This window comes from Mustela putorius, unplaced genomic scaffold (assembly GCF_011764305.1).
Source record: "Mustela putorius furo isolate JIRA1106 unplaced genomic scaffold, ASM1176430v1.1 tig00001059_pilon_pilon_pilon, whole genome shotgun sequence".
Classification (NCBI taxonomy): domain Eukaryota; kingdom Metazoa; phylum Chordata; class Mammalia; order Carnivora; family Mustelidae; genus Mustela; species Mustela putorius.
This window is the reverse complement of record NW_025421553.1, coordinates 3,192,765-3,207,222: the sequence shown is the minus strand read 5'-3', so window position 1 is coordinate 3,207,222 and position 14,458 is coordinate 3,192,765. Positions and strand designations below refer to the sequence as shown.

General features: G+C 39.0%; 1 protein-coding gene across 9 annotated transcripts in view; it reads left to right on the top strand.

The window, feature by feature from the left end:
- Positions 1-14,006, top strand: part of APC (APC regulator of WNT signaling pathway) — a 133,687-nt gene extending 119,681 nt beyond the window's left edge. For all 9 annotated transcript variants that reach the window (XM_045087134.1, XM_004761323.3, XM_004761320.3 and 6 more), the window contains 2 exons: positions 3,176-3,390; positions 5,673-14,006. In XM_045087134.1, the coding sequence (XP_044943069.1) occupies positions 3,176-3,390; positions 5,673-12,249 (6,792 nt within the window). In that variant the 3' untranslated portion in view covers positions 12,250-14,006. The remainder of the gene's footprint in view (positions 1-3,175; positions 3,391-5,672) is intronic.
- The last annotated feature ends 452 nt before the right edge of the window (positions 14,007-14,458 follow it).

The window sequence follows — 14,458 nt, the reverse complement described above, 5'->3', positions numbered from 1 at the left end:
TGGCAGTGTTTTAAAGTTAAATATGTACCAACCACACAATCCAGCCATTCCAGTCCTAAGTATTTACCTAAGAGAAAAATTCCTGTTTGCGCAAAGTCTTAAACACAGACGTTCACAGCAATACTGTTTGATAGCCAAAAGCTAGAAGTAATTCTAATGCCCATCGACAGGTGAATGGGTAAACAAATTATGGGATGTCCACACTGCAATACTATTTGGGTATTTGAAAAATGAACTGTTGGTACAAACAATAGTCTATAATGACAGAAAACATGAGAGTGGATTACAAGAGCGTACTAGAAAACTTGGGGAGATGATATATATGTTTGGTTTTTTTAATGTAGTGATGGTTTCATGGATATGCTCATACATGGAAAGTGATCATATTGCACATTTGAAAGATGTGCAGTTTATTGTTCAACTATACCGCAATAAAATTTTACCAAAAAATTAGTGTCCACACTTTAAGACTCATCAAGTGTGTATATTTTCAAAAAGATTTAATGTATTTGTATGTGTTATTATGGGAACTTGTATTGTTGCTGAGAGTTCATAACTTTCTTTCAAGGACCGCAAAGATCTTTATACAAATAGTTGCTACAAACTGAGAAAGCTAAATTAAAAGACTCCTCCTACTGAGAAATGCAAAAGAAGACCATAACAAATGGAAAGGCATACCCTGTTCTTATAAAGGAAGAGTAATATTTTATAGATCATCATCCATAAATTCACCTATACATTTTTTTTTCCTCTATAAATTTTTAATGTAAGCCCAGTCTTGGAAAAACTGGCTCAGCAGAAATTTATAGTGTCCCAATTCTGGTTTGGGTCTACTTCTGGCTAACAGTATTAGAATTTACTTTTTTCCTTTTTTTCTACATTCAGTGCAATAGTCATTCTGAACATTCTTTTATAATTCATCATCTCTTCCTTTTCAGCTTTACTGCTAATGACCAGGAGAGTCAGAACTACCTTCCATATTCCCATGCATTGACTCATTTTACCTTCATTGAGCAGGCCTCTACTTTTCTACACAGAACCTTTCCATCCTCCCACTCTGTGCCCCAAGCATTGGTGTTTACTCAAAGTTGTTAGTCCCTGGGTTCCATGGTGGCTCTGTTGGTTAAGTATCTGCTTTGGGTCAGGTCATGATCCTAGGGTTCTGGGATGGAGTCCCACATCAGGGACTCTCTGCTTAACAGGGAGTCTGCTTCTCTCTCAGCCTCCCCCCACTATTTGTGATCTCGCTCGCTCTCATTCTCTCGCTCTCAAATACAGAAAATCTTAAGGGGAAAAATAAAAGCTATTAGTTCGTTACTCCTATCTTCTGTATCTTCTCTACTGAGTATAGAGATGGCTTTTTTGTTTCAACTATCTCTAAGAAGCCCAATGTTTTGAAAATTAAGAAAACAAGCAAAAAAACCTTTTCTTTTGCTTCTTGTAACTCCTGCAGTGTTGCTCTTTTTTCTCTAGCAACCAAAACACTGAACAAATCACTGGCTCCATTTCTTCACTGGCCATAATTTCTTCCGTTCCTTTTAATTTTGCTTCTAACAAAATCTAGGTTTATAGTTTAACTGGGGTTTCTTTTCTACCTGCACCTATGTTTAATACTTTTGGATCACACACCTTTTTGAAATTCCTTTGTTTTTACCATCTATACCTACAACTTCTAATCATTTCTCCTCTAAATCTAACTATAAAACTTTTTTGAAACAAAACCCTTTCCTCTACATGTAATCTCGTAGAAAACAACTTCTGTTTTCCTATCTTTACCTCTGACCTCTGACCTCTGGGCCATCTGTAGTTGAACTCACTTATACCTGTAAACTGTTGCTGTTTTCTCTGTTCCTGGGATACTTTGAATATCCCACCTTTACCTCAGTCACGGTGTAATTAAAATTGAGCTCTTAACCTTCTCATATCTCCCTGCCTCCTGATAAATAGTATTTGCTCCTAGATTCTCTTAATTTCCTGATGAAGAGAACATGGTAGCTAGCTATTTATTGGGTCAGGCCCAGAGGGTTTGCCCTGACTTTCAAGGTTTTTTTTGTGGGGGTTTTTGGGGGGGGGGGCGGTTTACCATCTCACCTGACCTAACACTGCTCCCCAGCATGGACTTGGATCTCCTCTGTGTCTTCTTTCTATTCCTTAGTCCTCCCTTGCTGATTCCCTCTTCTATGCCAGGAGCACCTGTCTTCTTTCTGAAGGTACAGGTCTTATCTTCTACAGAGCTGCTGTCCTCCATGAAGTATTTCATTTATTTCATTAAATTCAGGTAGCAGTAATCTTTCCTTTGTTCATGTATGGTTTTGTTTCTTTTTTTTCCCCTAAGTAAACTATTAGCAGTTATCAGCTTACCGTATTGGTATCCTCTGGAGTGCCTGTAATTGTGATAGACATAAAGTAGATTTTTAATGAATGTTTGTTCCCTAGTTGATTTTAGTAGGAAGAAAAACTGACATCAGGATCATGGCAAGTTTTAACCAAATATCCTGAATTATATACTCAGTGTTTTGTTCTTGCAGCAATTACAGTTTGCTTTGATGTTATATACCAAGGAAGTTCTGGTTTTTGGAATTAACCTTGTTTCTTTGGGAGTTTTAAGAAATTGGAGTTTTTTCAGTATGCTTATTTTTTAACAAATTATATTGTTACCTTTGAATCAACCACTTATAAGTATATATGTGTGTTTTTTATACAAACAGAATATTCGTACATCCTGCTCTGCAACTTGCTCTTTTTATTTAATAATATGTCTTAGAGATCCTTCATATCAGCATATATAGAGGGGTTTGGTGTTCTTGGTTTTTTTTTTTTTTTCTGGTTTCTATTACCATGCAAGTATTCTTTTCAGAATGTACATCAGTTCTGTTTCATATTCTTATACAAGCTCTCGATACGTGTGTACTTCTAAGCACTTAGAATAAAGTTCAAAAAGGTCATTAGTTAAGTATTGTGTTCTGCTTGAGCTATGGGGATATCACTACTTAAGTTCCAGTTGGTATTTTATCAGTTTTTCTAAATGGAGAGTGCCCATACTTTGCCTTTGAAGGGTGAGCAGCAGGGGAGATAAGTAATGACAATAACAACCTACTCAATAGAAGTAAACATAGAAATTGTAAGAGGCATGTTCCAACTCTAATTGGATGACACATGTTCTGTTTCTTAATAGGAATCAACCCTCAAAAGCGTATTGAGTGCCTTATGGAACTTGTCTGCACACTGCACTGAGAATAAAGCTGACATATGTGCTGTAGATGGTGCGCTAGCATTTCTGGTTGGCACTCTCACTTACCGAAGCCAGGCAAATACGTTAGCCATTATTGAAAGTGGAGGTGGGATACTACGGAACGTGTCCAGCTTGATAGCTACAAATGAGGACCACAGGTAAATGCAGCATTTTTATATTACTTTTAAATGAATTCGTGTAGAATTCATACCCTCAAAAAGAATCTCTTGTAAGCAGTGTTTTGTATAATTGTGCAAGTGCTAAACTAAATTAGATTACAGTGAAAAGATAACTATTAGTTCCTAACTCATTAGTATATTTATTCTAATAAAAGTTTATAGTATGAAGATGTGTAGAGGCAAACAAATGATGATCAAGAGGTATAACCCATATGAAGGGGAAAATATTAAAGACACAAATACTACAGAGAACAAAATCCCATTGTTAGTATGGCATAAGGGAACGAAACATTTATAAAGAACAAAATCTGTGGATATGTTCCAGAGAATCCAGTAGTTCATTTTTTTTTTTTTTTTAAGATTTATTTATTTATTTATTTATTTGAGAGAGTGAGCTGGGGGAGGGATGGGTGAGAAGAGACTCTTAAGCAGACTTCCTGCCAAGTGTGGAGCCGAGGGCGGCGTTTGCTCCCAGGACCTGAGATCATGACCTGAGTTGAAATCAGGAGTCAGACATTTAACTGAACCGAGACATCCACACACCCCCAATGGTTCACATTTTCTTAATGGTGTCTTATTATCAATAATCTTAATATTATTTAGCCAACAGCCTTTCATCTAGGGCTATGAAACCTAAGAAAGCATCTCATTTACAAGGCACAAATTTTCATAACTTAGGCTCTGGATTTTGTTAGCAAAAATAGGGATATCTTGGGGTGCCTGGTTGGCTCATTTGGTTAAGCATCTGACTTGATTTTGGCTCAGTTCATCGTGTCAGGGTCACGAGGTTGAGCCCCTCGTTGGACTCCATGATGTGTGTGGAGCCTGCTTAGGATTCTTTCTCTCCCCCTTCCCTCCTCCCACTCTCAAAAAATATATACATATGCATCCTTTCACAGCTTGTTTTTTTATATTTTATCCAGTATTGCTTCTCGTTTTCAGAAACCCCATAAGGAACTTCTAGTAACAGAACTTGTAAAGAATGTGAACATCTTCTCTTTAGGTTTTTGATACACAAACAAGCCTTAGAGCCCTCTCTGCTATGCAAAGAAGACCTCTTAAACTCAGTAAGCGCTCAGGTGTCTGCTGGACTGCTCAGAGAAGATTGTCACATTAAAGCTCATTGTACACCCTTGCCAGTCAGTTTTAAAGACCTCTAAAGTTGAATGTGCTATCATTAAAATTATGTTTACCATGCATTAAACAAGCTGTTGCTCTTTCAAGTCCCAAAGTTCATTATGCTAACTCTCAACCCTTGTTTTTATAGTTAACCTTTAAATTTTCGAAACCTTTCACTAGAAGTAATAACTCCACACACAGTTTGACAGAGCACACTTCTAAGAGGGATAGCATTATCACAAAATCAATCCAGGAGGATAAAGGTTATTCTAAAAAGTCACTTTGCTAGTCTAGGCGCTTACAGTGTGCTCCCTGTAAAGACTGATTGATCGATTTTTCTACGTCTTCCAAGATTTTTTGTAGTTAACATTGTGGAACCCATCTATAGATTAAGTTACCACAAAGTCCCTGTTCAGGGTAAGATTTTATAATACATTCATTGAGGAACTCTGTCACCATGTAGATAAAGCAAGTGTTTCTGCTCAGGAATTAAAGAGAGCATGTCGGGGGGGAGGGAATCCTCGAGCAGACTCCCCACTGAGTGGGGAGCCTGACACAGGCTCTATCCCAAGACCTTAAGATCACGACCTGAGCTGAAATCAAGAGTTGGATGCTCAACTTACTGAGCCACCCAGGTAACCCAGGAAAAATTTTAAAAGCTATGGGGTCAGGGGAACCTGGGTGGTTCAGTCCATTAAGCATCTGCTTTTGCCTCAGGTCATGATCCCAGAGTCTGGGGATCGATTCCCACATATTCTCTGCAGAGTAGAGAGCCTGCTGCTCCCAACTGCTTGTCCTCTCTCTTCTGCCAAATAAATAAATAAAATCTTAAAAAAAAAAAAAGGAAGTAGAAGCAGCAGCTATTGGGTCAGAATAGGAAATGCAGAACAGATTAAAGTCAACACTTTTACTTCTTTTAGTCTGACAGATGAGTATTTTTAAACAGTAAACATTAAATGAAGTAGGAACAAAAGGAGATGTAAAATGCTTGAAATTTATAGTATAATTTGGGGCAGTTTTATTATGCCTATTAATAAGTTTTAGTAGTTATCTTTAGATTTAAATTTGTTTTCTAACCTTTTATTTGTTGTTACAATAAGGAGATTGTTACTTTAATTTTGGGATCTCTTATTTTATTTCAGGCAAATCCTAAGAGAGAACAACTGCCTGCAAACCTTATTACAACACTTGAAATCTCACAGTTTGACAATAGTCAGTAATGCATGTGGAACCTTGTGGAATCTCTCAGCAAGAAATCCTAAAGACCAAGAAGCATTATGGGACATGGGGGCAGTCAGCATGCTCAAAAACCTCATACATTCAAAGCACAAAATGATTGCTATGGGAAGCGCTGCAGCTTTAAGGAATCTCATGGCAAATAGACCTGCAAAGTATAAGGATGCCAATATTATGTCTCCTGGTTCAAGCTTGCCGTCTCTTCATGTCAGAAAACAAAAAGCCCTAGAAGCAGAATTAGATGCTCAGCATTTATCAGAAACTTTTGACAATATTGACAATTTAAGTCCCAAGGCATCTCATCGTAATAAGCAACGACACAAGCAAAGTCTCTATAGTGACTATGTTTTTGACACCAATCGACATGATGATAATAGGTCAGACAATTTTAATACTGGAAATATGACTGTCCTTTCACCATATTTAAATACCACAGTGTTGCCTAGCTCTTCTTCCTCAAGAGGAAGTTTGGAGAGTTCTCGTTCTGAAAAAGATAGAAGTTTGGAGAGAGAACGAGGAATCAGCCTAGGCAACTTCCACCCAGCAACAGAAAATTCAGGCACTTCTTCAAAGCGAGGTTTGCAGATTTCCACCACTGCAGCCCAGATTGCCAAAGTCATGGAAGAAGTATCAGCCATTCACACCTCCCAGGAAGACAGAAGTTCTGGGTCTACCACCGAGTTACATTGTGGGACAGATGAGAGGAATGCACTAAGAAGAAGCTCTACTGCCCACACACATGCAAACACTTACAGCTTCAGTAAGTCAGAAGGTTCAAATAGGACATGTCCTATGACTTATGCTAACTTGGAATATAAGAGATCTTCAAATGATAGTTTAAACAGTGTCAGTAGTAGTGATGGTTATGGTAAAAGAGGTCAGATGAAGCCTTCCATTGAATCCTATTCTGAAGATGATGAAAGTAAATTTTGCAGCTATGGTCAATATCCAGCTGACCTGGCCCATAAAATACATAGCGCAAATCACATGGATGACAATGACGGAGAGCTAGATACACCAATAAATTATAGTCTTAAATATTCAGATGAGCAGTTGAACTCTGGAAGGCAAAGCCCTTCACAGAATGAAAGATGGGCAAGACCCAAACATATAATAGAAGATGAGATAAAACAAAGTGAACAGAGACAATCAAGAAGTCAAAGCACAACTTACCCCGTATATACCGAGAGCACTGATGATAAACACCTCAAGTTCCAGCCACATTTTGGACAGCAGGAATGTGTTTCCCCATATAGGTCAAGAGGAGCCAGTGGTTCAGAAACAAATCGAGTAGGTTCTAATCATGGAATTAATCAAAATGTAAACCAGTCTTTGTGTCAGGAAGATGACTATGAAGATGATAAGCCAACCAACTATAGTGAACGTTACTCCGAGGAAGAGCAGCATGAGGAAGAAGACAGACCAACAAATTATAGCATAAAATACAACGAAGAAAAACATCATGTGGATCAGCCTATTGATTATAGTTTAAAATATGCCACAGACATTCCTTCTTCCCAGAAACCACCATTTTCATTCTCAAAGAATCCATCTGGACAGAGCACTAAAACTGAACACATCTCTTCAAGCAGTGAGAATACATCCACACCTTCATCTAATGCCAAGAGGCAGAATCAGCACCACCCAAGTTCAGCACAAAACAGAAATGGTCAGACCTCCAAAGCCACCTCCTGCAAAGTTCCCTCCATCAACCAAGAAACAATACAGACTTACTGTGTAGAGGATACCCCAATTTGTTTTTCACGCTGCAGTTCATTATCATCTTTGTCATCAGCTGAAGATGAAATAGGATGTGATCAGGCAACCCAGGAAACAGATTCTGCTAATACTCTACAAATAGCAGAAATCAAAGAAAACAGTGGGACTAGAACAACAGAAGATTCTGTGAGTGAAGTTCCAACCGTGTCACAGCATATTCGAACCAAATCCAGCAGACTTCAGGCTTCGGGTTTACCTGCAGAATCAGCCCGGCACAAAGCTGTTGAATTTTCTTCAGGGGCCAAATCCCCATCAAAAAGTGGTGCTCAGACACCTAAAAGTCCACCAGAGCACTATGTTCAGGAGACTCCACTCATGTTTAGCCGATGTACCTCAGTCAGTTCGCTCGATAGCTTTGAGAGTCGTTCGATTGCCAGCTCTGTTCAGAGTGAACCCTGCAGTGGAATGGTAAGTGGCATTATAAGCCCCAGTGACCTTCCAGATAGCCCCGGACAAACCATGCCACCAAGCAGAAGTAAGACCCCTCCCCCTCCACCTCAGACAGTTCAGACCAAGCGAGAGGTGCCTAAAAACAAAGCCCCTGCTGTGGAAAAGAGGGAGAGTGGGCCTAAGCAAGCTGCTGTAAATGCTGCGGTACAGAGAGTCCAGGTTCTTCCAGATGCTGACACTCTGTTACATTTTGCCACAGAAAGTACTCCAGATGGATTTTCTTGCTCCTCTAGCCTGAGTGCTCTGAGCCTCGATGAGCCATTTATACAGAAAGATGTGGAATTAAGAATAATGCCTCCAGTTCAGGAAAATGACAATGGGAATGAAACGGAATCTGAGCAGCCTGAAGAAGCAAATGAAAACCAGGAAAAAGAGACGGAAAAACCTACCGACTCTGAAAAAGACCTCTTAGATGACTCAGATGATGATGATATTGAAATACTAGAAGAATGTATTATTTCTGCCATGCCAACAAAATCTTCACGCAAAGCCAAAAAACCGGCCCAGGCTGCTTCAAAATTACCTCCCCCTGTGGCAAGGAAACCAAGTCAACTTCCTGTGTACAAACTTCTTCCATCACAAAACAGGTTACAAGCACAAAAGCATGTTAGTTTTACACCAGGAGATGATATGCCACGGGTATATTGTGTAGAAGGGACACCTATAAACTTTTCTACAGCTACGTCTTTAAGTGATCTAACGATAGAATCTCCTCCGAATGAGTTAGCTGCTGGGGAAGGGGTTAGACCGGGGGCACAGTCCAGTGAATTCGAAAAACGAGATACCATTCCTACAGAAGGCAGAAGTACAGATGAGGCTCAAAGAGGAAAAACCCCATCTGTAACAATACCTGAACTGGATGATAGTAAAACAGAAGAAGGTGATATCCTTGCAGAATGCATTAATTCTGCTATGCCCAAAGGAAAAAGTCACAAGCCCTTCCGTGTGAAAAAGATAATGGACCAAGTCCAGCAAGCATCTATGTCTTCATCTGGAGCTAATAAAAATCAATTAGATGGTAAGAAAAAGAAACCTACTTCACCAGTAAAACCTATACCACAAAATACTGAGTATAGGACACGTGTAAGAAAAAATGCAGACTCAAAAAATAATTTAAATGCTGAAAGAACTTTCTCAGACAACAAAGAGTCAAAGAAACAGAACTTGAAAAATAATTCCAAGGACTTCAATGATAAGCTACCAAATAACGAAGATCGAGTCAGAGGAAGTTTTACTTTTGATTCACCTCATCACTACACACCTATTGAAGGAACTCCATACTGTTTTTCACGAAATGATTCTTTGAGTTCTCTAGATTTTGATGATGATGATGTTGACCTTTCCAGAGAAAAGGCTGAATTAAGAAAGGGGAAAGAAAATAAGGAATCAGAAGCTAAAGTTACCAGCCATACAGAACTAACCACTAACCAGCAGTCAGCTAATAAGACACAGGCTGTTACAAAACATCCAATAAATCGAGGTCAGTCTAAACCCTTGCTGCAGAAGCAGTCCACTTTTCCACAATCATCCAAAGACATACCAGACAGAGGGGCAGCAACTGATGAAAAATTACAAAACTTTGCTATTGAAAATACACCAGTGTGCTTTTCTCGTAACTCCTCTCTAAGTTCCCTTAGTGACATTGATCAAGAAAACAACAATAACAAAGAAAATGAACCTATCAAAGAGACAGAGCCCCCTAACTCACAGGGAGAACCAAGTAAACCTCAGGCATCAGGTTACGCTCCTAAATCATTTCACGTTGAAGATACCCCTGTTTGTTTCTCAAGAAACAGTTCCCTCAGTTCTCTTAGTATTGATTCTGAAGACGACCTGTTGCAAGAATGTATAAGTTCTGCAATGCCAAAAAAGAAAAAGCCTTCAAGACTCAAGGGTGATAATGAAAAGCATAGCCCCAGAAATATGAGTGGCATATTAGCAGAAGATTTGACACTCGATTTGAAAGATATACAGAGACCAGATTCAGAACATGGTTTATCCCCAGATTCAGAAAATTTTGATTGGAAAGCTATTCAGGAAGGTGCAAATTCCATAGTAAGTAGTTTACATCAAGCTGCTGCTGCTGCCTGTTTATCTAGACAAGCTTCATCTGACTCAGATTCCATCCTTTCACTGAAATCAGGAATCTCTCTGGGATCACCATTTCATCTTACACCTGATCAAGAGGAAAAACCCTTTACAAGTAATAAGGGCCCACGAATTCTAAAACCTGGGGAGAAGAGCACATTGGAAACTAAAAAGATAGAATCTGAAAATAAAGGAATCAAAGGAGGGAAAAAAGTTTATAAAAGTTTACTTACTGGAAAAGTTCGATCTAATTCGGAGATTTCAAACCAAATGAAACAGTCCCTTCAAGCAAACATGCCTTCCATCTCTAGAGGCAGGACAATGATTCATATTCCAGGAGTTCGAAATAGCTCTTCAAGCACAAGTCCGGTTTCTAAGAAAGGCCCACCTCTTAAGACTCCAGCCTCCAAAAGCCCTAGCGAAGGTCAGACAACCACCACTTCTCCTAGAGGAGCCAAGCCATCAGTGAAGTCAGAATTAAGCCCTGTAACCAGGCAGACATCCCAACCAGCTGTGGCAAATAAAGGGCCTTCTAGATCAGGATCTAGAGATTCCACTCCTTCAAGACCTGCCCAACAACCATTAAGTAGACCTATGCAGTCTCCAGGGCGAAACTCAATTTCTCCTGGTAGAAATGGAATAAGTCCTCCTAACAAATTATCTCAGTTGCCAAGGACTTCATCCCCTAGTACTGCTTCAACTAAGTCCTCAGGTTCTGGGAAGATGTCTTATACCTCTCCAGGCAGACAGATGAGCCAACAGAACCTTACCAAACAAACGGGTTTATCCAAGAATGGCAGTAGTATCCCAAGAAGTGAGTCTGCCTCCAAAGGACTAAATCAGATGAATAATAGCAATGGATCCAATAAAAAGGTGGAACTTTCTCGAATGTCTTCAACAAAGTCAAGTGGAAGTGAATCTGATAGGTCAGAGAAACCCGTATTAGTACGCCAGTCAACTTTCATCAAAGAAGCTCCAAGCCCAACCCTAAGGAGAAAACTGGAGGAGTCTGCTTCATTTGAATCTCTTTCTCCATCTTCTAGACCAGATTCTCCCACTAGGTCCCAAGCACAGACTCCAGTTTTAAGTCCTTCCCTTCCTGATATGTCTCTGTCCACACATTCGTCTGTCCAGTCTGGTGGATGGCGAAAACTCCCTCCTAATCTCAGTCCCACCATAGAGTATAATGATGGAAGACCAGCAAAGCGCCATGATATAGCACGCTCCCATTCTGAAAGTCCTTCTCGACTTCCGATTAATAGATCAGGAACCTGGAAACGTGAGCACAGCAAGCATTCATCATCCCTTCCTCGAGTAAGCACTTGGAGAAGAACTGGAAGTTCATCCTCAATTCTTTCTGCTTCATCAGAGTCCAGTGAAAAAGCAAAAAGTGAGGATGAAAAACATGTGAACTCAATTTCAGGAACCAAACAAACTAAAGAAAACCAAGTATCCACAAAAGGAACATGGAGAAAAATAAAAGAAAGTGAGATTTCTCCCACAAATAGTACCTCTCAGACCACTTCCTCAGGTGCTGCAAATGGTGCTGAATCAAAGACTCTAATTTATCAAATGGCACCTGCTGTTTCTAAAACAGAGGATGTTTGGGTGAGAATTGAGGACTGTCCCATTAACAACCCTAGATCCGGAAGATCTCCAACAGGAAATACTCCCCCTGTGATTGACACTGTTTCAGAAAAGGGAAATCCAAACGCTAAAGATGCAAAAGATAATCAGGGAAAGCAAAATGTGGGTAATGGCAGTGCTCCCGTACGCACCATGGGTTTGGAAAACCGCCTGAACTCCTTTATTCAGGTAGATGCCCCAGACCAAAAAGGAACTGAGGCAAAACCGGGACAAAGTAATCCTGTCCCTGCATCAGAGACAAATGAGAGCTCTGTTGCTGAGCGTACACCATTCAGTTCTAGCAGCTCAAGCAAGCACAGTTCACCTAGTGGGACTGTGGCTGCCAGAGTGACTCCTTTCAATTACAATCCGAGCCCTAGGAAAAGCAGCGCAGATAGCACTTCAGCCCGGCCATCTCAGATCCCGACGCCAGTGAATAACAACACGAAGAAACGAGATTCAAAAACTGACAGCACAGAATCCAGTGGAACTCAAAGTCCTAAGCGCCATTCTGGGTCTTACCTTGTGACATCTGTGTAAAAGAGCTGGAATGATGAAACTCAGAAAATTATGTGTTAATTACAACTGCTATGTAGAAATTTTGTTTCAAATGAAACTTTAAGACTGAAAAATTGTGTAAATAGGTTTGATTGTTAGAGAGTTTTTGTTCTGGAAGCCATATTTGATAGTATACTTTGTCTTCACTGGTCATATTTTGGGAGGCACTATTGATAGTTAGGAAGAAAATGGTAAAGCCAAGTTTATTTGTACAGTATGTTTTACATGTATTTAAGTAGCATCCCATCCAACCATCCTTTAATTATTGCTTGTCTTAAAATAATGAACACTACAGGTAGAGGATATGATATATTGCTGTTCTCAATCATTTCTAGATTATAAACTGACTAAACTTACATCAGGGAGAAATTGGTATTTATGCAAAAAACCATTCTGTTTTAGTCCTTGTGAGTCCATCTAACATCATAATTAATCATGTGGCTGTGAAATTCACAGTAATATGGTTCCCGATGAACAAGTTTACCCAGCCTGCTTTGCTTTACTGCATGAATGAAACTGATGGTTCAATTTCAGAAGTAATGATTAACAGTACTGTGGTCACATTATGTGCATATAGATAGCTATGGTGTAACAATTTACACTATTTTGTGCTCAAAACAAAAAAAAAAACAAAAAACAAAAACAAAAAATCTGTGTAACCGTAAAACATTGAATGAAACTATTTTACCTGAACTAGATTTTATCTGAAAGTAGATAGAATTTTGCTATGCTGTAACTTGTTGTATATTCTGGTATTTGAGGTGAGATGGCTGCTCTTTTATTAATGAGACATGAATCGTGTCTCAACAAACTAAATGAACATTTCAGAATAAATTATTGCTGTATGTAAACTATTACTGAAATTGGTATTTGTTTGAAGGGTCTTATTTCACGTTTGTATTAATAATTTTCAAAAAGGCCTCTTTTAAAAACTTATATAAATTTTTTCTTCAAATTCTATGCATTCAGAGTAAAATTCCTCTTACTGTAATAAAAACAATTGAAGCGAACTGTTGGCATTTAACCATTCCATGCATTGGCACTTAACCATTCCTGAAACTTATATTTCTTAAATGAGATTAGCTTAGATACTCCCGATGTTTAATATTTTTTCTTACTCCATTGGAGTTGATTTAAAACAAATTCATGTAATAGCAATGTGAACTACCTAGCACAGGACTGGACGTTGAACAAAATAGGCCCATGTAGAATATTTCCTTTTTCTTAATAGAATGCTGTACTTGAAAAATTAATTGATTATTGCTAGGTGTAAGTAGTCTCTTCCAAGCCTGTCTTGGAATGTTAACTGTCTTGTCCCTTCATCTACCTTCTGTTGCTACTAGATCCGGAGTGAACAAATTTTCTCACCCTGAATGTTAGGGCAAAATTCCATCAGCCAATTGTAATCAGCAGTTTGCCATGCTCAGAAAATGCAAATCACGTGGAACTTCAAAGGTAGATTTAATACTATTAAGATATTCAAAAGACTATTTAAAGCCCCTGCCCGTTAAGGAAAACTTTGTTTTTGGTGGGTAGAGTCGAGAGGTACATGTTCAAGTGCCCCCTTCCTCTCAGAGCAGGGAGCTCCTCCTTGAAGGAAGGAAAGAAAGATAAACCGATACACATATTAACAGGTAGTTTAATGTATCTTCCCAGAATTTGTCCTAAATGATGAGAAGGTGAGAATGATAAATGCTCACGTATTTGTTGAATAAAAGAAACTACTTTTAATGATAAAATTCATGTGCTCTGCATTTAGGGAAGGGAAAAGATGCTTAGATACAATGGGGCTCTGAGAAAAAGGATTGAGAAGGAGTACGCATATCTATTTGATGCCCTTGAAACCACACGTGGCTATCTACCCCTTACCTGTGTTTATCAATGCCAGTAAATATTCCAAAGCCCATATTCTTTCCACTGTACCACTTTGCAAACACCTCCATTTACTGATCTTTGGAATATATCAACATGTTTTTCTTTTTTATTAATCGTTTTTATTAACATAAAATGTATTATTTGCCCCAGGGGTTGAGGTCTGTGAATTGTCAAGCTTACACATTTCACAGTACTCACCATATCCCATACCCTCCCCAATGTCCATAACCCAACCACCCTCTCCCTTCCCCACCAACCCTCAATTTGTTTTTTGAGATTAAGAGTCTCATAATTTGTCTTCTCCTGATCCCATCTT